Here is a 23,091-nt window from a genome sequence, read left to right on the forward strand (position 1 = left end):
ATTTCTTGACGTCCCCACAGACCTGGATAACAATAACACAAGTAGGGATCGATTTAACGAGAGAGCAGCAAAAGGGTTTCGTCGAGAGAATTCATAAACATTTGTGCCTTCGCTTCCGTCCTTGCCGACTGGCATAGCCCCACGAAGTTGAGAGATCCCTAATCGTGTGCAGGTTGAGCTCCCTTTCGTCCAGGGCCGTGCAAAGCCACAAGGTGGGTAGCACCTGCGTCGCAGAGCCGAGGGACGTTTTACGAGGCAGGGCCAGACGCGGGACCGGCCTCGGCTCTTGAGGTTACGAGTGACTGGAAGAGGCGACGCCGCGTGACCTCAAGAGGACTCCCTCCGGACCAGGTCTGCGATGTACCCCTTGCTCTGGATGAAGCCCCGGCACTTGACCAGCACCGAGTAGCGTGCCACCCAAGACGACGACCACTTCCCCAGCTCTCGATCCGGAACGTAGTCCTTGAGGAGTCGCTCCATCGCATCTGCATCTAGCACCACTGTTCGCGGAAGGAAAATGTGTCTTGATCGCGTCCGATAAACTTGGAGGCACACGGAACCTGTGGTGAATGAGCCGAGCACATACTCTGCGACATCAGTGTCACGCGAGATAATGTCACGTGATATCATGACATTAAGTCACACAATGTTGTGAGGTTGCTAGTGAGTAGCTTTTGCTTCAGTCCCCTATTGTCATGCGATTTTACTAAGCGACAGCAAATAAATTGATTTGATCCGAGTAAGGGGTCACGTGACCTATGTGTCAGTCAAGCGTGTCACTTTTCTCGTGGAAGTTTGACGTGTAACACATTTGTGTTATAAAAAAATTTAAAATTTGAGGGTTGGCAAATCAAAGAAGGGTGCCTGGCATGCCCCAGAGAAGGACTGAGGATTCATTTCGACCACCTGCAACCGAAATCTTGGTAGCACAATACGTCCTCCGCAATAAGCCACACGAGAGCAAAGATATGGCGTCATTACCGTAGGGGCAGTGAGGCTCTATCAAAGCGTGAATCTCATGACAAAAAAATTGTAGCTGCCTGTTCTATGCAGCTTACAAGACCCAATTTTCTCGAATAGAAACAGAGCAAAAGAATAGCACCAGATATTATAAGGCTCATCCTGAGCATGCCTGGGAAATATCTCCCAATCATATTTCTTTCAGACGGAAAGGATTAGCCTTGAAATCAATGCACTTACTTCCCCACCACAAGTGGCTGCTACCTTGGCCACACTGAGATTAGCAGTGTACTGTCGAAACCGATTATAACGAAGTCAACGGGAATTGGAAATCACTTCGCTATATCCGCTATTTCGTTATAACCAACTTCGGTTATAAGGAAGTGCAAAACGGAATGGGAAGTTGTGATCGCTTCGCTGTAGCCGCTATTTCGTTATAACCGACTTCATTATAATCGGTCTCGACAGAAGCAGTGCAAGGGTAACATGTGACTTAATAACTTGTTTACTAACCAGCATTGCATTCCTAGTAGCCGTAGCATCTGACTGCCAGTTTTGGTCTCCCATTCTGTTCATAACTATACTCATTGCCTTTGATAAGGAGGAAAATTCAAGATTTACTGTGGTAAGTATAAAAACTATGAAAACCACCGACGTTTCACTGTTTTTCAAATAAAGCCTCCCTGCGAGACCAGTCTGTGTCAGCTGTTCCATGCGAACGTTGACTTCCAAAAAAGGCTGCCCAACTCTGCTAGGACACTCTACACCCCAGGGTAGATGGCGTGTATCTGAGGGGCTCGGGTCACGGCCGGGCACTACCTCACATCCGAGTAATATTGAGCAAGTAAATACGAGACTATTTGCAGTAAACCCGCCAACAAAAGTTGTTTATACAGTGAAACCCGTTTAGAACGAACGGCTATATCAAACTTTTTCCCTCCGGGAAGGCTTCCAAAAACGTGCAAACAATCGTCTTCTAGCCTGTCCCTTCTCCCAAAAAAGAAGTAGGAAAGAAAGAAAATTCCAACAGCTCAAGTTTCCAACAAAACTGAGCGAAGAGAAACGATTCGGAAGGGGAAATAAGCTAAAAAACAAACTCTGCACGCATGCAAAAAAAATAAATAAATAAATAAAACCCTTTTGGTGCGTTGTTACAAGGCCGAAGTGAAGAGATGAGCAGAGATGGAAGTGCCATTTGACCTTATGGAGCAGGCCTTCTAGCAGGCAAAATGTTGTTTTGGAGCAGGTAGTGGCCCTTTTGGAGCAGGGTCCGGCATATGTTGGCATATTACTTGAAAATGAAATAATGCTGCATTGCTATATGAGGCCCATCTCTATTATTGGAACACAGCGCCTGTCGCCTTTTTAAAACAGGATATATAAAATTCAACAAAGTAAACACAAAAAAAAAACATTTTTTAAAATAAAGTTTATCTGCTCGTCAGATAAAAAAACACAAATTTGTCACACTGAGTTGTGATGGTACAGGATATTTAGTTTTATCAGCCTGCACTTCTTTTAAGGTATCTCCAGCAGCATCTAACGACCCTCACTGTTATGGAATGTTTTAGTTCAGACTAGAGTTGGCTTTCGGGCAGCAGCTTCAAATATTGCGGTATCTGATATTCGCTTCAAAAATTCCGATTCATTTTCGATGTGCTGGCGAAGCACGATCGGATCACGGCGAGTTAACCCGTTGAGTGCGCTCCTTGGCATGCACCGACGCGCTGCAGAGAAGCGACACCCGCCGAACAGACACCGCAGTCGCAGTGCTTTGCGCTCTGAAAAGGACGGTAAGGCTTTACCAGCACTACATCCAGAGTTTGGTGCTACTCAACTATAATTTGTTTCTGCTTCGGTGCGAGTGCAGCCGAAGCTACAAGCGCGCGCATGGTGCCCGTAACAGTGCCCACACTGCACGAGCCCACGCGCGACTCAGGAATGCACAGAGCATTGGGCTCGCACTAGCTTTGACTTCGCTGGTAGCTAGCGCATGGGAACAGGGCGGGCCAACATTAAAAACATCCACAAGCTCGGCCTTTTTTTTTTTTAAATAGGCTGCTCAGTGGGATGGTTCTTCGCTTAGCCTCTGCGGCTTTGGTCTCAGATGTTGCTAATGTTTCTTTCAATGATGGTGATGATAATGCGCCCTCGCAGTTTCAGTTTGCGTAACAGTTGCGGCGTGGAAAATACCGCAGTACCACCACGCGCCCTGATAAGACTTCAATTTTTTTTTTTTTTTTTGCTACATCTCATTTTGGCGCAGGCCTGGCACAATCATTCGGTAAAATGACAACTTGGCGCTACGTGTCGCAGGATTTCGTCCTTGGCACAATTTGGCGCAATTGGCGCAGCACTTCCATCACTGGATGAGAAAGAAAGAGAAGGCTCGCCTGACAACAAACTCATTGTGGAAGTTTGTTGTAAATGTTTTTTTGCTATATCGAACTGATCGTAGCGTTTCCTGCTGTTCGTTGTAAACGGGTTTGACTGTAGTATTACGTTTTTGATAGGACATTCCATTCCACGTGCTGGCAGATCGAAGGCACTGCTAAAGGCCCGTTCACACACTTGCGACTTCTTAGGACCGAAAGCCTTGAAACTTCTTAAAATCTCTCACGATGAGAGGATACACTGGCACAACCTATCGGGTAGCAGTGAAACATGTGGCGGTCCAGTATATTTTGTATTTCTTTTGTGCATCATGCTTTCTTTCTTGGCTCGAAAAACTTGTGTCAATGTTAGAAACACACATTTCTCATCAGTATGTACATTTGACCTCGAAAATACCGCCAAACTTTCGCTTAGTGAAATGCAGTTCCAGGGTCACTACCTAATGGCACCAGCGTGTCAGTGTGCTCTCTTGTGGCAAGAGATTTTAAGAGGTTTTAAGGCGCTCGGTTCTAAGGAGTCGCGAGTGTGAACGGGCCCTAAACTGTCTTTCCCTGGCAAATCATAGGCAAATGGCGAGAGACATTGAAGCAAATTTGAAGCTGAATTTTACCCATACTATCCCATGCACAGCTGGCAATACCAGCCAGGTCCTAATCTCTCTGGCGATGCCTTTATTTGAAAATTGACTGAAAAGCCTAATAAACATCTAGATGCCAGTGTCAACCCCGAGGCTACAGCAGAAATGCACAGTGAACTCGCATGTCTCACCAATGCAGTCAAAGGAATTGCCCCATGCCCACAATGCACCTTTTCCCTCATTTTGATATTAAATATAGTGGATTTAATTACGTTTTTTATATAGAATATTTTTTACGTGAATAAACTTTGTTGGGTAAATTTCCGTAAAAGTAAACATTTTGGAGCTTTGACGTGCTCACGGTGTTGTGTCTTGTCACAAACAGGACACGAAATGTGGACAGTCTGTTAAACTGGTATGGTGCACACCTTACAAGAGGGAGTTTGTAAGAGAGTTTACATAATTTTGGAAAACATAAGGTACTCAAAAAGTGACTCATAATTCTGGCAAACAAGAACCAGTATTATAAGTTGCTTCTCAAGTACCTGCACGACGCAGGACTACACTCTTCTATTTAATTCGTCCCCTAAACATGCCATGCCGCAAAGTGTACTTGAGTGCTTCGTAGAAGTGCGCCATCTGCCATGTACTTTATCCTTGGAAATCTTCGAAGGCTACCAATGGTGTTGCACTACAAAGTTTGTCGTCATCCATTCTACACTCGACTAGGTATTCAGGTAGTTGCGCTAGTCCCTCACTTCAATTTCGACCCCAAAGGTTCTGCAGGGTACCCCGAAATTTGCCAAGCATGGGGCTTGAAATCGGTCAATCAATCAAATTTATTTTACATCAGACACTGGTCACAGTTTGATTGAGAGACATTGATGTGGTAGGCTGCGGGGCTCGAGTTCAAGTGCCGTTGCACGAGAAGCATTACGATTTTTTCATTTTCCGCGTTCAACCAGAATTTGCTAGAACAGTGGCTGTGGCCAGTGGGATAGTATCCCCCAGAGAAGGGCGTGCTCACCTTTGGGGTCGCTGTGCGTGAGCAGCTGGATGTTGCTGACCTTGGCAAACTCTGCCATCTCCTGTGGAATGACGCAGCAAGAGTCCAGGTTCACCTGGTTCACGCTGGGCTTCACCTGCAACCACAGACGAGCCAGTTGTCCTCTTCCAAACTTTTTCAATAAAAAATGAACAATTAATTAAATAAGAAGCCCCATTCATTTTTGATTCAAAGATATTGTTATGACAGAAGGCAATTCGAAGGCTTTGTTCTGTCAGGTTCGCCGTCAGCCTTTAATGGCGTCCATTCTCTCACTGGCACACACTAATCTTCCTCTTCCTTCCTGTATTTGCAAGTCTTCGTCTTGCACAACACTCTTTACGGTGTGATATTCTTCGTCTTGCACAACACTCTTTACGGTGTGAGTCTTCGTCTTCCACAACACTGCACCCCTCCCTGTAGAGGCTCTCGTCCCGAGGCCCGCATAAGTGTTCACTTAGTGTGGTATGGTGCGAGACAATCAAAATGGACTGTCTGAGGTCTATGGTTGTTAACATGGCGGATCCGGTAGACAACATCGTTCAGTTTCTTGATGATCTCGTAGGGGCCATCCCAGTTTCGTTGTAGTTTTGGACTACGACCTTTGGTTCTAGTTGGTCTGTATAGCCACACCAAATCTCCAGGTTCCAGTTGGTGGCTGGATGCGCTTCGATTGTAGCGAGTCTCTGCATGGCTGCTGCTGAGTTGTAAATGCCTTCGTGCGAAGTCATGGACAGATTCCAATTTCTTGCGTAAATGGAGAGCGTGATCTAAGTGAACATTTTCACGTGTTGCCTCCCGTGGTGGTGGCGCCGGAGTACCGAACATAATGTCCGCAGGTATTCTTAGCTCTCTCCCCATGAGCAACATTGATGGTGTGTACTCTGTTGCTGCGTGGACAGCTGAACGGTAGGCAAGTAAAAAGAGGGGAACCAGTTCGTCCCAGTTGTCCTGGTGCTCGTTGACAAAGAGAGATAGATATTGCTTAAGGGTCCGGTTGAGCCTCTCCACCATACCGTTCGACTGTGGATGTAATGGTGTTGTTCTAGTTTTCTTTATGCCAAGCGCTGTGCACAAATTCTTGAAGGTCTGCGACTCAAAAGTGCGTCCCTGATCAGAATGGATTTCTAGGGGCACTCCGTACCTCGATACGATGTCTGTAAGCAAGATTCGAGTGATGGTTGCTGCGTCGTACTTACGAACAGGGAAAGCTTCTGGCCACTTTGTGAAGTAGTCTGCAATTACTATTAGATACCGATTTCCTTCTCTTGTTTCTGGTAGTGGCCCTACGACGTCAATGGCTACTCGCTCAAACGGCACGCCAACGTTGTATGTTCTCATCTGTCCTCGGCAACGAGAGGGAGGTCCTTTGCGCGATGTGCAGTGGTCACAGCCTCTGCACCATTCGCGCACGTCATGGCTGGCGCCAACCCAGTAGAATCTGTCACGCACTCTCTGTAGAGTTTTGTGTACCCCAAAATGTCCGCCCGTAGGACTGTCATGGAGTTCCTGCAGCACAGTTTTGACTCGCACTTGAGGCAGGACAAGTTGAAGGGAAAAGTTAACTCCATCGTTGTTTTCCCAGCAGCGAAACAGGAGGCCGTTTTGTATGAGGAGAGAATCCCATTGAGCCCAGTAGGCTTTGACAACATGGTTGTGCGGTGCAACCCGGTACCAATCCGGCCTTTCGCCTTCTTGCTTCCACTGTATAAGAAGCCGAATATTGTCGTCCTTTCTTTGAAGCGTACGCAAGGTTTCGTCACTCCAGTCAGTGGGGTCATCATCGGTTGATGGACGCGTGATCACCGCCTGTCGCGTGACCGTTGACTGAGACGGTGGATTCGTGCTGTTGAGGTCGGAGTGCTCTTCAGCATCAAGGCACGGGTAGCAATCTTTTCGTGAGCAAGGCCTTCGCGAGAGTGCATCGGCGTTCATGTGTTTCCTACCAGCTCGGTGTTGGACATTAAATTGGTACTGTTGTAAACGCTCCAACCACCTTGCAACTTGTCCTTCAGGGTTCTTAAAATTCAAAAGCCAGGTGAGGGACGCGTGATCGGTCCTTAAGAGGAAGCGCTTGCCGTAGAGATAATGGTGAAAATGTCCTACAGCTTTAACTACGGCCAACAGTTCCTTTCTTGTGACGCAGTAGTTTAGTTCTGCTTTCTTTAATACTTGACTGTAGTACGCAATTACCCGTTCAGTTCCATCCTCTAACTGTGACAAGACTGCACCCACACCAACGTTACTTGCATACGTGTCCAGGACGAACTGACGATTCGGATGGGGAAATCCGAGGATAGGAGGTGAAGTAAGGGTATTCTTGAGTTGAAGAAAAGCCTCCTCAGCTTGCATGTTCCAGTGAAATTCCGTGTTCTGTTCTGTCAACGTATAGAGTGGTTTGGCCACGGTAGCAAAGTTCTTGACAAAACGTCGGTAGTAGGTACATAGGCCTAAGAAACTCTTGAGTTCACGATGACTGTGTGGTTGTGGCCAGTTTCGAATACAGTCCGTCTTGTCGGGGTCTGTCTCCCTCCCATTCTCAGAGACAATGTGGCCTAAGTATCAAACTCTTTTCTGGAATAGCGAGCATTTTTTGGGATTCAATTTTAGGTTCGCTTGTCTTAGGCGCTCAAAGACGTCTGACAGATGATGAAGAGCAGCTTCAAAAGTCTTTCCGTGCACCAATATGTCTTAAAAGGTATACGAGACACACATTGAGGGGTAAGCCTTGAAGAACCTTGTCCATGAGGCGCTCGAAAGTCGCTGGCGCGTTGCAAAGGCCAAAGGGCATTACCTTGAATTGCCACAAACCATCGCCTGTGGTAAACGCTGTCTTCTCACGGTCTGAGGGTTTTACCTCAACTTGCCAATAGCCGCTCCTGAGATCAAGCGTAGAAAACCAGGAGGCACCGGCCATTGCATCAAATGTGTCGTCGATCCTAGGAAGAGGGTAGGAGTCCTTTTTCGTGACGTTGTTCAGTCTACGATAATCCACACAAAACCTCGTGCTCCCATCTTTCTTCTTTACCAATACTACAGGTGAGACCCATGGACTAGATGAGGGCTCAATGATGTCCTGTTTTCGCATATCCTGGATCATTTCAGTGACCTCATACCTCTTAGCGAGCGGGATTCTCCGAGGTGCCTGCTTGATCGGAATAGCGTCACCAGTATCTATGTGGTGGTGAGCAGCGCTCGTGCGCCCGATCTCTGACGGGGAGCAAGCGAAGACATCTCTGTAGACGTTGATTAAATTCAAAAGGGACTCTTGTTGCGGTTGGCTGAGGTGCTGCTTGGAGCGGTCTGCTAGTTCCAGCAAAGACATCGGCAGCCCATCTTGCTTCACGTTGGTACTTTCTCTTCTCAGGCTTCTAAGGCTCGCAGCGTGGGACCAAGTCGCCATTCGACAACCTTTCTTGATGTTTATCGCTTTATCCGTTAGGTTGGCAATACGGATAGGGACGCGCCCATTGCTGAAATTCACAAGTGTTTTTCCGACAATGACACCTGGTATGTTGTCACAAGCCTCATCTCCTTCAGCGACCGGGATGCCTTCAGAACAGCAATTGCCATCAGTTGTCCAAACGATGGTTTCACACTGCGGGGAAACAACAGTTGACTTCGAACAGATGAGGAATCCACCCTCATTTTTCAAGAGCGCTCGTCTGCTGCACAGGATGATGCTTTCCTCGCTCAGATTTAGTGTCTGATTCTTTAGATCAATCGAGCAACCGTGTTCCTTCAGAAAGTCGAGGCCCAGGATACATTCTTCAAATATATCAGCGACATAAGTCACGTGTGAAAATTCTTGACTGCCAAAACGGAACATGAGCTGTGATGACGCCGTGACTGGTGCCTTCTGCCATAACAATATGCACTCCCGTGGGCTCTGCCTTGTGTGGCCGACCCATTAAAAACTGAGGTTTTGCAAATTGGGGTTTCACATTTTTGCACCATTGAGACAGACAGAACTGGATACTACTTTATGCTATTTATCTCAATAAACCCTAATTATAAGGATGTAACAGGGGAAAAAAAACATTGGACATGGGCGGTAAGAGAATAAAAGCAGGAGAGCCGTAAAAACAGGGTTTTGTTTGAAATGACACATGTGTCGGGTTTCGTATTTTGGTTTGCCTCAAAATTATATATTAGGTCGATCCGTGCAATGAACAAAATCACTTCTGAAAACGTTTTAGACATTTTTTTTTAATAAAAATTTAGAAGTAGATCAAGGTAAAATGCTATGTTTAGGGTGCTTGATTTTTGTACCCAGTTCTGACAGTTGTTATAAATAATTCAAAACAAAAATACAGCCAGCAATTTTTTTTAATGTATTATGCATGTTTTTTTTGTTTTTTTAAGGGGAAATTAGTAAAAAAAATGGCAATATTTGTGCCAATCTTTTGATTTTAGGTTTTATATGATGCTTCATTACTTTTTAATCTTTATATTTGATGCATAAAAATAATTAGTGCCAGTTATGATCGCGATATTAGTCAAATACACATGTAAAGACTTCCAGGCAACCTAGAACAGCATGAACTTGAGCCATTTTTATCTGCATGGTTCTAAGTTGTGATGTCACCCATACCCCCATTACGTTGACAAGGAGGCCTAGCCATCTCATCTCCATTGCAGTCTTCTGTAGCTTCAATTTCTCACTGAAATTTATTAATGAGATACTATTTTCCGCATCGCGAAAGAGTATCGCTACAAAAGATTGATTAAGCACGATGAACTAAAAAAATTAATTTTGATACCGTAAATAATAATAAAAAATTTCCCCTGGTGCATGTCCCCTGAAACTGAACTACTTTGGCATACTTTATGCCAGAAATAAAAAAATGCCAAAAATGGCATTTTTGAGAACTTGATGATATTTTTGAAGCCTTATGTATTATGGGCTTTAGAATGCATAATGAATCTTAGGATTCAAGATTCATCATACATTTTGATTATTAAATGCTATACGCCTGTACGCCTATAAATGTGCTATCGACTGGTACCATTTTAGTATATTTTAGTTTCATAAAATAATTAATGTAAATTTTTAAATTTTATAAACAAATTTAGCCATATTTTGAACCCACTTCAATAAAAAACGTTTTTTTTTTGTTTTTTTTTAAATATTGTTAACTTTCTGCTGGAATAATCAAATCTCCCCCTTTTTTTGTTTTATGTTCTGTAGAAGTGCTACAGATACATGTACCCGAATCGGCAAACGGGTGGTTTGGAAAGTTGGCTTTACTACAAGGTTTCTTAGCTATAAAATGCTAAGCAGACGAGAGTTGCAAGAATTTGGGAGATGAAGGGGTGACGGAGACTGGCGGCGGAGAGGAGGGAGGGGAGAGAGTTGAGTGAACATGCCCCCACTAGAAATTAAACGTCCGCCCTTACCCCATATGCTGCTCCGAGGGGCGGAGAGGTTTTAGTTAGGACATTTGAGTCAGGCTGCATATTTTTATTTATCGCAGTTGCTATACACGTTTGCAAGTCCAGTCTCAGGGCGCCGCCATCTTCCTCACTGGGGTGCGCTCTTGCGCGCGGCCATAATCCGATTACGATGCCTCAGCAAGGCTTCGTAATCGGATTATGATTCGCCCAGGCACACCCCATTCAAGCAAGATGGCAGCGCCCTGAAGCCGGACTTGCAAACGTGTATACATAATATTTCTTTCTTTCTCATTTCGCTTGTATTTCTCTGCTGTTAATACCCATAAGACAAGATCTGCAACCAGCAGTCTTTGTACAGCAGCTATCATTACAATCCTCTGCTCTAGCTTTTTACATTCCAAGTTGCTTGTATCCAGTTTTATCAATGGCTGCCATTCACAGATTTGATTGAGTCTCCTTACGACAGTCGACATAAAACGACATATCGAAATGGACATTTTCGCTCCGTGAAAAACGGAGCGAAACGTGGATCTTCCGACATGTCACCCTTGCCCCCTCACAGCGCTGCTGCGATGAGGCGCACTGACGTGGCTTGACGCAAAAAATTCTGCATGCTGTGCCATTAAGTTGAGGTAAAGTATGCGGCCAAGTGTAGTTTCCAAGCACGATATGCGCAGGGACGTTAAGGGGCAACCCTGGTCGAAAACGAAACCAAAATGAATGCCTGGTATCGCATTAGAGGCATGAAATATGATCACAGCCAAAATATTAAGTCGAAGTAAAGCTGCACATTCCAATAAAACCAATCCTAAAAATGCGACCAGCTGCTCTTTAGTGGACAGCAAGCAGGTTAGCTTTTAGTCAAGGAAAACTGGCGCAGCACCCTTGTGACGTCGCGTCACAGTGGACCTGCAGTTGATCGATTGTACCACGTACCACGGCACCTTGCGACGTCACATCATGGTTATACGGCTGATGATCAGTGTTGCCATCCTTCTAGCAGATAGTTTTGGTTTCGCCGTAGATGCCCGAAACCAAACTTTGGCCGTGATATTTGTAAAACTATGCACAATAAAAACAAAAACGCACACAAAAAACCTATACCTTTCCCTTCCTCTCACCACAAACGGGGTCCTCCATCATCTACGCCGACCCATAGGGGGTCCGCAGAACATCAGTGGTTCTCAGGGCTAGTGTGAAGTAGACTTCCCTCATTGATATACACACGAAACAAATCACCCAAAAATTGGAACATTAATTCTCAATCTGAAGAAAGACAACTTTTATTGCCGGGTTTGGCTGATGAGGCAGGGTTTCGCAGACCCCTAGAATGCCTTCGCGGAGCCTGAAGGGTCCGTGGACCTCGATTTGAGAACCACTGCTCTACGACATAGTGAAAAACAGCGCAAAAAAGACGGGACAATGTAGAAGGACACAAGAAATACAAAGGACATACCAACCAGCCCAGCAAGCTACCCTGTTACACTGCTTTAGCGAGCACCTCCCTACTCCTCCCTACTCTTCCTACACATGCGCGCGTGCCCTTCTCCCATTGCTTTTGCCATCAACAATGTTTTTTTTCTTGGTTCATTGTCTTTTTTGTTTTGGCTTGGCGGTCTGCAAGAAACGCAAGGCAAGCGATGTGCTCGCCACTGGAGGAATCGGACTGCGCAAAAAGCAACGGGCCGACGAGCTTTGTTCGCTATATCGAGTGTCCCCACCATGGGAGTTTGATACAAAAAGACAACGCTCCTATACTATTACATGTGATTTTCAAGGGGATGTTTGGACTGTTTGATATAAACAATAATTCAAAATACCTAAGTGCGATATAACCGGGCTCGACTGTAGTACCTCGTCGGACCAGAAAATTACTCTCGTGGCTATTTTTGTCGCCGGGAGAGAAACCCATGTTTACCAGCAAACCGGCCATGGAGAAATACCCGTGCTCACCAGCAAAGCGACCCCAGGGTCAAACTAGGGGGACGGGGGGGGAGAGGAGACGAGGCTCACCTTGGCCCAGTTGTAGAGCTCCTTGAGCTGGGAGCTGTCGAGGTCACTGACCCCGACTGCCAGCGCCCTGCCCTTGGCCACCAGGACCTCTGCAGCCTCCCAGACCGGCTGCACTTGGTCCAGGGTCAGCTTGGTGGCCAGCACCGGGAAGGCTACGATCAGCGAGTCCACCTCCTCCACCCCAAGGTGCTCCAGCACTGCGGTGGAACAGCAGACAGTGAGCGCCTGCGTCCGGTCTATGGCGCATGTTCTAAAAAGCCTGGAGCACCTACTTTCCCGCAAAGCACACGGGAGGGCCGGTCGCAACAACCTATGGAGGGAGCTCGGCAAACGACGAAGCCGAGCGCTTGCTGAGATCTAAGAAGACCGAAGTTTCACCCTTCTCGGCGCCACGACGCAGACTGTTTTCTTAGGTCTATATATGACAGGATTGTCATTTGCTGAGCCCCCTCCGTAGAGTGCAGTGATTGGTTCTCCCGCTCCAGATTCCATTGCATTACACTCTGGGCCCAATGGATCAAACACACTTTAAACGAGTCTCAAGAATCAGTTTCAGATGGCCAAGGCCGCAATTCAGCACAAAGCTGCAACTGGGTGGTGCATTTTTTTCTTTTTTAATATCCAAGAGTTAATTTGCCTAAATCTAAAAATACAACTAAGATGCGAAAATTTCCTGGGGGGTCTGTGTGCAGCTAAGCCTTTTTAGGCTAAAAATAAAAAAAAGCTTTCCTGTGGGCTATGGGAGCATTTATTGGATAAATACAGGGAATGAAAGCAAAGCCTTAATTGTTTTCTTTGCCGTCTTTGTTGCTTTTGTTAGATCAAACATACTTTTTCACATTGGCACAAAAAAGGCTCAACTGCATGAAACCTAGAAAATTTGTTTCTTAGTTGAAGCTTTGACTGAAGGATGTTTGACTAAAAAATGTTACTTTTTTTATATCTAGAAAAAAAAAAAGAAAAGAAGATCCCCCTCAGATACACATTTATGCTAAATTACAGTGCCCTAGAATGCAAAACTGATTTCTGAAATACACCGAAGTGGGTTTGATCCGCAAAGCCCTCGCTGTAGTTCAGCAAAATAATTTTCAAGGTGGGACTTGTCATGATAAAACAGACTGCACTAGCCAAAAATAACATTTTAATTGGACCTTTCACTTCCCATAGAGGAAACATCATTTCTGGTGCCAAGGTGGCAGGCTTGAGAACAGACAACAACCTGTGGTGCTGCCTAGTTTAGTGCAGGGGTACAAGACTGGAAATCAACAAGAGCTTTAAATCTGGTCACGGCCCACACAACCTGAACACAAGGCCTTAGTGCTTGGAACAAGCATGTCTGCAGCGACCACAAGGGGTAGGTGATTGTAGATCCTCATGCTGACATGTCAGTTCATCATACAATTAAGTATCTAATATGTACCTCAGATACCTGCATCGACGTTACGAGCACTAATCTTTTTATCACTACATTCACTATGCAGTGAAGCCTTTCAGTAGCAAAATCACTTCTGACAGTTTATCGTAAGAGCACCTCGAGTACAAGTACCAACGATAAAAGCATGGCGTAACCTTTTTGTGCAGTAAATAAAAGTTCTGAGATGCTTGTAACGCTAGTAGAAGCACAACAGGTAAAAATACAGTGAAACTATAAATGCAGTAAATTTATTTTTGTGCAAACTGATGCAATTGCAGAGATGAGATTACTGCAATAAGTCGACATCACATTACGCAACAGACATGTAAAATTTGTGTTTTATTCACTAAAGGGAAAAAAAGGCAGGCTACTGTACCTTTGGTGGTGGCTCTCTGAAGTGCCGCAGCATTGAAATGGCTTAGGAAGATTTTTACTGAAATTGTGAAACAACGAAAATCAGACATGTCTGAGCAGCATGTAAGAATCGGGGTTCTCTTTTTCCTCAAATGGCACATCAACCCAACTCCTTCCTAAATGACAAAAAGGTCCGTTCAATGACACTTAAATTTATCAAATATTACCACTAAATACTGACGACCTAACGAAAACCGACGGTTAAACTGACAGCCTCTTGGCATGGCGCCAATGCAACTGTCCTGTTGTCTGCAGACAAGGAGCGTCCATTATGTGAGGCACCATGCTTCTGGTACGCAAATGAAGTGGCTTTCTATGGAGGGGTCTGCTGCAGGAATGGCTTATCTCACAGTGAATGGATGGAAGGATGGAAAGATGGTGCTGGCAATATCACTTGTATTGGGAGGTAACTTGCGCCACCAATTGAAGGAGTGTGGTAAAGGTTGTACAGATGGCCCAAGCACCTTTCACACCCGTCTTTTGTTACTCTTATTAGGAAATTCGGTGGCCAGGTGTGTCAGCACGCCGTAGCTCGGAGCATATGGAGCGAAAGCTCACGCTGCAGACCTTGGAGGTCGGAATTTCAATCCCTGCCCTGCCCATTTCAAACTGGATGGGCATTGTACCAGAGTGTAGCCATGTATCACCACTCCGTGACACATGTTAAAGGTGCCAGACCAGTCGTTGAACTGCACAGAATAAATTTCGCAAGTACAGCATAAATCAAAGTCACAGTACCTCAAAGGCAGATCAATTCTAAATGTGCATTTCCAATTTGCTCCTTTTTCTTCTGTTGTAGCTCGTTATAAAATTTTTGCTGACTGTTGACATGACTAAGGCGCCGCTTCTTACCCCGTGCACATACGTAAAATGCTCTCTGTTACATCATCCCTTTTGTCCAAATTAAAGGGGCGATGTAAAAATTTTTGTACTTTGCACAAATACCGCTTAGATTGAGTCCTTGATGATAATGACCTATGAAACACGAGTTCATTTTTCCCCACACGCAATAGAAGTCGAAGAAAAAATTAAAGAAAAACGAGCAGTGTTCACCCCCCTCAACTTGCAGCCAGAACAAGCGGCCACATGATCTGGAGCCGATTATATGCCGCCAATGTTGATCATAGCCACGCGCTGGGGTTGGCAAAGCACAGGACGCGTGCCGAATTCCAGACGTTGTTATGGTTCGGCTATTGTTGCCATTGCAGTGATTGGACACTGGCTACTACCCGAATGCCTGTCGAGTCATTGATTACCACAAGCCCAAATCAAGTGCTAGCACAATGCTCAGGTCCCATCTATAAACCGCATTCAAATATCGTCACTTAGGTATGCTGCGATCCCCCAGCTTACGTCATCAAGTTTTGCAAAGGAGAGATTGAAAGAAAACGCTCGCTTTTATTCTTGAAATGACACCGTAACAGAGAAATTTCTTGGTCAGTTTCGTTGCATACGAGTGTACTTGGGTACCACTAGTGCCAGTGAGCTCGTGTAAAGTGAAAAACATTCCAAGCGAATATCATTGCATGGCCCCTTTAAACAAAGTCTCCTGTGCCTATACAATAAATAAAACACTGTACACTGATGTGTGGCCCGGTAACTAACTCACTGGCAACCAAAGCCACTTGACAAAATGTGTCCTGCACTAAGTGAAAACCTTGTGACAAAACAAACAAGTATTTCCGTCAGATCAACAGGGACTTTCACTGAAACATGTCATTTTGCAGATGGGTTTGATGAAGTTATAGCCCAGAATTTCACAGTACCATTTGAGTGCCAGACTTACCAATTGACGTCAAACCAAAATCCATCACTTTCTCGCTAAAGAAAAACTTAAAGGGAGTTGCTCTTAAATGCCACTGAGGGATGTACGTACCGGTTATTTTGAAAGTTGCTCTCTCGCTGGCACTGATCGTGCACGGGAGGTCCTTGTTGACATACTCCAGTATCTTGCCGTCCTTAACAGTACAAAATTGTATGTGACACAACCATTCTTCGATCACCCTCACCTGGAGTAGACTTACCGTCCCTTGGCCGTTGTTAATCGAAGTCCATTTCATGAGAGAAAGGTTTAGGCTTTGGATGAGCTAAGGAGAGAAATCAGTGTTTGGCAATTAGTGATGCGGTTTACAAATATTCTCTCACTGGGGGAGAAGAATTAAAAATTAGCAAGACACTTCTATTTTAATATAATCATTCCAACGTCCTTACAGTCTGAATGAAGTATAAATACTCAATGCAGTCAAATCTGATTTAAGGCACGAAATAAACTTCAAGTCTGGTTTTGTCACCTTTTCTTTGTCGAGAGCCCTGACCTTACGGAAGCTTTGACTATGTTCTCATGAACGGATTTCAGCAAACACGCTACAGACGTTTCCCGCAACAATTGAACTGCATCCTAATAAATATACCAAAATATACCAACAATTGAACTGCATTTTCATAGTAAATATACCAAAAATGTAAGTAGCAGTATATGTGGGGTAACTATTGCAGCATTTTTTTCCCCTATTAAGTGAGTGTTTACAACAAATGAAACGGTATTCTATAAAGCATCAGTGTAGGCCCCCTCTCATTTGCCTGACTAAAGCCACCTTACTCCCCCAATTGAATCAAGAAACATAGGGTCGACCTATTGCTTTAATAAGAAATCGCGACCTGTAAAGGTCCTCAACGGGATGTAGTATTCTATGTCATAACTTTTATTTACAAGCAATGTTTTAAACTGCGCATGCAGATTTGAAATCGCCTTAAAATATCTTTGCGTGCTCTATTTAAGTAAGATGAGAAAATAAGTAAAAAGTAGTTTAAAAGAAGCAGTTCTGAATATACCAGGAATGTAACGAACCCAGCTGGTTAGTATTCAGTAACAACACTCTACGTCTATAATAGCAAAAAAGCAGAACTACAAAAAAAAGAACTCGACAACAGGAACACTGCATTAGTGCCAAAGAGCTACAATCTGGCCCTTCAGCGTTTAGACGCATTGGCTCTAAGCTCCTCCGTAATTATTTGTACAGTTTGCCGAGAAACGCAAAAAATCGTCTGTCACCCATTTTTTTCGACAAATTTGTTTTCTACTGAGAAACACCAAAATGACAAACACAAGATGCCTAAAAAAAAAGAAGACAAACTATTAAAAAATCGCTTTCAGCATTCGACGCAAACTACAGCAATGTTTTCCAATAAGACCGCAACAGATCCGTTGCAAAGCAGGTGGGGGCACGATTTAACAATTGCTCTATCCGAATGGCATTTTGGTAAGATCAGAATAAGAAAGGTACCGGAATGATGTGTGAGCATTGCACGCCGTCTTGAGAATGTTTGCTCTTTTTGTTCACAACATTTACCCACTTCTGTCACCACATTTCCTGTCCCCACCCAGTGTATAAACTGGAAACAAAATTACAGTTGATAAATAAAAAAAGAGTTTTTTCTTAGATAGTCTACACCGAGTGTATAGTCCCCACCTGGTGCCTAGTTTGCACGCAAAACACTATCATCATTGTAAATGCCTGCTTTATGAACTCTTAAAAATGCTTTTATCACACATAAACCATCATTAACACTCTATCATACACAAAATCCGTCACATCTCGTCGAAGTGAATGATTTACAAAAACAAACCCTAGTGTAGCCTGACCTCTAGATAGCCTGCACCGAGTAAACTCAAAGCCTTTAAATTTGTGTAGCCTGTGGACAATAGCCTGGAAGATACTAAAGTCCAAAAGACCTTCTGTTTCTGATATGCTCCTCTCATGATCACTCGCAAGGATGTTCTTGTGCAATAAACCGACGTCAAAGTATGCGATTATGGCACCCAAGTAAGCGCCATTTGAAACATAACGGCGCACAAGGGACAAGGACTAAGGAAAGGAACACACAACTCGTCCTTCGCGTGCCGTTATGTTTCAAATGTCAGCATAACAACTAGCCCAGCTCACCACTCTTCTACAATAAACACCATGCTTGATTGAATAGATAATTCAGGATGTGACATCCTAGTCTGGAGTCTGCCACACCGAAACTAAGCAGGGAAAAAAATATATCAAAAGCTGTGTACACATAATGACGAAAGAGTGTGGTACGCCTTTTTTACAACCATGTGACCCTTAGATAACGCAACGCTGTCAAGTCGGCTAGCGATGACTTGCAACCTGTGTCCAAAGAGTTTCACGGTCATTTTTATATTTAGGGACTGGTCGAGTTTAACATGTATTTTATAAAAGTTGTCTGGGGTGTTCAGTTAAAATTTGGTCTCACAAAACGAAAAAACCCTATTGCCAGTTATAGCACAAAAGATTGAAAGTAGGAAGAGAAGCAACTTGGCTTTGAGCCAGGTTACTTCTCTCCCTGCAGGCATTGACAGCAGCATATTAATTGCTATATTTTTATTTACATATTTATACTACGTCTAGCTGTGAAGCCAAGGTAGTAGTAGCACATATTTCATGCAAACAAGCAACTAATTTCACATACACTGAAAGCTTACAAGTTCATCTGCAACACAATGACATCATAATTCAGAACACAAGCAAGGAGCTTATCTGAAGGAACAATACGCGAGTGATAAAAAATTATCTGTCACGTACCAGTATGGTTCAGCACAGGCACTTAGACAGGATTTTATTTTGGGGAGGGGAGGGAGGGGGGGGGGGGGCCGCCCATGACAAAATGCTGTATGAGGGGGAGGGGAAAGAGGAGGCCCCAGCAAAACGGAGGTTTTCAGGGGAGGCCCGGATCCCATGCCTCCGCTCCGCATAACATTTGCCAACTCGCCCAATTCTCTCCTTTACATAGTAAGAGTTCTTATATAGTTCATGACCCAGGCGAAAATTTCTAACTGGGACCAGTTGGCACCTCAACTGGTTTCAACTGGGACTAACTGGTCCCAACTGGGAATCAACTGGGACTAACTGGTCCCAACTGGGAATCAACTGGGACCAATAGGAGTCCAACTGGGACCAATAGGAGTCCAACTGGGACCAATAGGAGTCCAACTGGGGCCAGCTGAGGGGTCAACTGGTTTGAACCATTCCCAGTTGGGAGTCAACTGGTTTGAACCATTCCCAGTTGGGAGTCAACTGGTTTGACTCCCAGTTGGGAATGGAGTGCTCTGGAACCAGTTAGGAAAGTAACTGGTTGGAGCGATTCCCAGTCGGACTTCAAATGCCTTTCCCGTTCCCAGTAGGTTGTTTGCACATGACGTCAATCCGCCATTTTGTTGTTTGGTTTTTCGAACAAATTTACTACATTGAAGGATTACATCGTAACCGGTTGAAATGATGTCAGCGGTGCTCTACACATTCAAGAAGGCATGTAAATTCTTGAAATGCTCAAGTTTGGCACACGCCAGACAGATCGCAACAACAAAATGGTGGACGAAATTACGTCAGTGAAAACACCCTGTTCACACTGGGCAACAATTTGGACAAGTTGGGGGTGTATTGACCTTTGCTAATGAAGAAAACTAAAAACGCTAACATTTTTAGATTTATACAAATAGGGAATTTTAATTACTGGGGTACATTTATATATTTATAAAAATAATATAAAAATTTTAATTAACTAAATATTTTTTTAATTGGAAAATATAATTAGTGACAAAATGCGTTCACCTAAATGAACATTTAGTGCATTATTAAAATATATTAAAACATTTATTTAAATACCTACAGTATTTTTTTTTTCTTTTAATAAATAAATTTATCTTTTGACTAATCAGAGCTAGCCGGCCGCCGTGGCACGCGGGTGCGGATTAGTGGTACGCGCTGTCGACAGATGGCGCTGCCTATGCTGACGCCGGAGTCGGACGGACGCGGTAAAGAAGGGTCGCCATCGCCCAAGTTGGCGTCGTTATGAAAATGTCAAAACTACAGCTGCGCTTCTTTGGACCTAACTGTACACACACCATGGTGGCGGCGGTGAACTTCGAGGATGGAAAGATGCAGTTCAGCGATCGGAGGGCACCCAGGAAAGACCGGACGGAAGAGAACACGCCGCGGAGAGCACAATGGCGAAAATGGCGGGAGGTCTACCTCGAAAATGTTCGACTGTTGTGACAGAGATTGCAAGGTGGGAGCGCTACCGCATCTTATCAGGACTTCACCTGCGCAACGCAGGATCACGGGTGAGCACCTTTCTTCACGCGATGGGAAGAGAAGGTGAGGACGTCTTCACTAACAGACGCCAGCGGCCGATCTTCCTTCATCTCATGAATACCACCTCTGAAAAAGCTATTCAACCGTCGCAAGCAAGTGGCTAAACCCGGAGCGTGTACGTCACCGAACCTATTTAGTTTCATTCTCCAAGTTTTTGACAATAAAGTATTGTCAACCTTCCATTTTGTGCCGTGTTTCATTGTTGCTGGAGTTGGTACCAACTCCAACTGGGACCAGTTGTAACTGGGACCAATTCCAGCTGGGACCAACTCCAACTGGGACCAGTTGCAACTGGGAATTGTTCCATAAACCAGTTGCAACTGGGACCAACTGGTCCCAGTTGGACGACTCCAACTGGGACCGGTTGCAACTGGGAATTGTTCCATAAACCAGTTGCAACTGGGACCAGCTGGTCCCAGTTGAAAATTTTCGCCTGGGTCACGCCACGAGATTAGCAAGACTTGCGTTTGACGAGGTGTGCCTTTTTCCTGCGGCGCTGCGCTTTCGTAAAAATTTATACATGTTCTCAAAGGCAGTTGTCACCGTTTACACGAGATTTTAAAAAACTTCTTCGTCGAATGACGACAAACGAGCAGAAAACGTGTCTTTAGCATACTGCCGCCCAGCCTTGCTGTACTCCAAAAGGTAAATTTTCTGTGTGGCAAGATGGCCGCATTCGCTTAGCGGGGAAGTGCGACCCAGCAATTGTCATAGAGATCAGCAGCTGAGGCAAACCTGTGGTTTCCAGACTGGCACCCAAATAAAATGTTTGTCATCCACGATGGCCAGGCTAGCTTTCAAAGAGCAGCTGCTTGCAAACGTTTATTGACACTGAGCAAAAAGATTACCAAAAAATAATAATGGTGGGAGTCCCTCCCACCATTATTATTTTTATTATTATTCCCCTCCCACCATTATTATTTTTAGCGACCGAGTTTGCTTTGTTTTTCACTGTCCCAGTGAGAAACAAAGCAAACTCGGTCGCTACAGAGATATAACAAGAACAGGCATAAAAGCTCGGTCAAACAGTTGCATTTGACTGCATTAAGACTGCTTGCGTCAAAGTGTTGCTATGGCAACCCTTATGACGAGCCAAAAGGGAGGCGCTGTGCTGCACGACGCAACGCAGTTGATGCAACTATGTGAATGAGCCTTATGCCTTTAAATCAAACCAGGTCTGTAAAAACTGTGACATGCCAGAAGGATGTCAATACAAGCAGAATGATTCCTGTTAAAGGGATACTACAACGAAATTTCGGCGCTCATTTTTTGGTTCTTATGTGTTCAAAGGAGCAGCATCACATCAAACATACCAATATCTTGTTAAAAAAGTCACGAAAAGGAATTTTAAAACGGATTAAACGATTAGCAAAGAGCACCTGGTGGATGTCGCTAACGCCTCGCTTGTAATGCCCGTCTAGGAACCTTGACAGCTAGTGACGGAAAATGTCTCGCCTCCGGCCACGACGAGAGAAGAGGGGCAGGAGGAACTCCCCTCTTCCCGAGAATGCCTTTTGTGTGTCGCAGAAGTCGCTATTGTCCCCCTACAAGATTACAGAAGATTGACCCGTCACTCAAAATTCGTACAAAAGCAGCCGCTTCGGTGGCTGGAACGACTAGGCCATCCTCTCGACGTGAGCCTCGCCGTAGCTTTGCTCGTCCTGAGACGACCTACGTCACGATTTCGTTGGACGTCACGTGGTCTCCGCTGGGCCTTCTCCGAGCGCTTGCCAAAGTGGGCCGTTTATAAAGAAAAATACAGCCACCAGGCTGAAAATACAAACCAGCCATTGTCATTTACGAATATTGTGGATCATATATTCAACCTATTTTTGAACATGACGGGAATATTTCAAATTTCGTTGAAGTATCCCTTTAAAGACTGTTGCACAAATCACCAAGAGCCCTTTTCAAGCCAAAATTCATTCAGCTCTTTAGCTCGGAGCCGTAATGAAGTGAAATCTTACAATAAACTAAGCTTTTTGTTAAGAAAATTGTTTTTGCTAAGCTTTATATTGCATCAGATAGGCATACCATTTAACTAAATATTGATTTGTAATTTTTTTCTTTTTACCTCGCAGAAAATGGCTTTTGGATAAGAGCCAGAAAATATTGATTACATCTTTATGCAAACTGGTATTAGCAGAAGGACAAAGGGAGGAACATATCTTTGTTAGCATCAGACAGCAGTGCCAAATCGTGTTATCGCCCAAAGCCTGTCAGGGTCGGTGCTGCCAAGGCAGTCTCAACTAGAGCTCCTTTAAGGCTAAAAAGTTAAAAGGCGCGAACAAACAGGATGAAACAAAAAAAAGAGGCACGTACGACACGGACAGGTGCCAACTTCCTTTTAATCGATATGAACCAACTAGCCCCAACCAAAGTTTTATTGCATCACACTCCTTTAAGACTCTCCTGCTTCTCTGTGGGCTGTCTTAGAGGCTGGTTCACACACTTGCATTTGCTTACGACCAGGCTCTGATCTCTTATGTCGATAGAACACGCTGGCTTGCCGGCACCATCTATGAGCTGGGCCTGGAACTGCATTTTACTAGAGTGAAAGTTTTGCAGTATTTGCAAGGTCAGATGTGTCTATGAGAAATGGGTGTTTATAACATTGTTGAAAGTAATTCAGCCTGGCCTTTGCCAGGATTTCCACGAGAGTGCACCATGTGGCATCTCTCCAGCTGACGTGCTCTTGGGATATGTGGAGGTGCAC

The 23,091-nt window shown here is 44.6% G+C and overlaps 1 protein-coding gene across 2 annotated transcripts in view; it reads right to left on the reverse strand.

Annotated features, from left to right (window-relative positions):
- The window catches only part of LOC8041458 (glutamate--cysteine ligase regulatory subunit), a 27,731-nt gene continuing 4,640 nt past the window's right edge, over positions 1-23,091 (reverse strand). Inside the window, exons 3-8 of one of the 2 annotated variants that reach the window (XM_029974624.4) lie at positions 16,239-16,301; positions 16,091-16,172; positions 14,177-14,233; positions 12,387-12,583; positions 4,959-5,073; positions 1-500 (exon numbers count right to left, since the gene is read on the reverse strand). In XM_029974624.4, coding sequence (XP_029830484.2) covers positions 328-500; positions 4,959-5,073; positions 12,387-12,583; positions 14,177-14,233; positions 16,091-16,172; positions 16,239-16,301 — 687 coding nt within the window. In that variant the 3' untranslated portion in view covers positions 1-327. Of the gene's footprint in view, positions 501-4,958; positions 5,074-12,386; positions 12,584-14,176; positions 14,234-16,090; positions 16,302-23,091 lie in introns of both variants that reach the window. The other variant, XM_040211185.3, reaches the window with a different exon arrangement.

The sequence above is a fragment of the Ixodes scapularis genome, unplaced genomic scaffold (assembly GCF_016920785.2).
Source record: "Ixodes scapularis isolate PalLabHiFi unplaced genomic scaffold, ASM1692078v2 PGA_scaffold3__209_contigs__length_174095766, whole genome shotgun sequence".
Taxonomy (NCBI): domain Eukaryota; kingdom Metazoa; phylum Arthropoda; class Arachnida; order Ixodida; family Ixodidae; genus Ixodes; species Ixodes scapularis.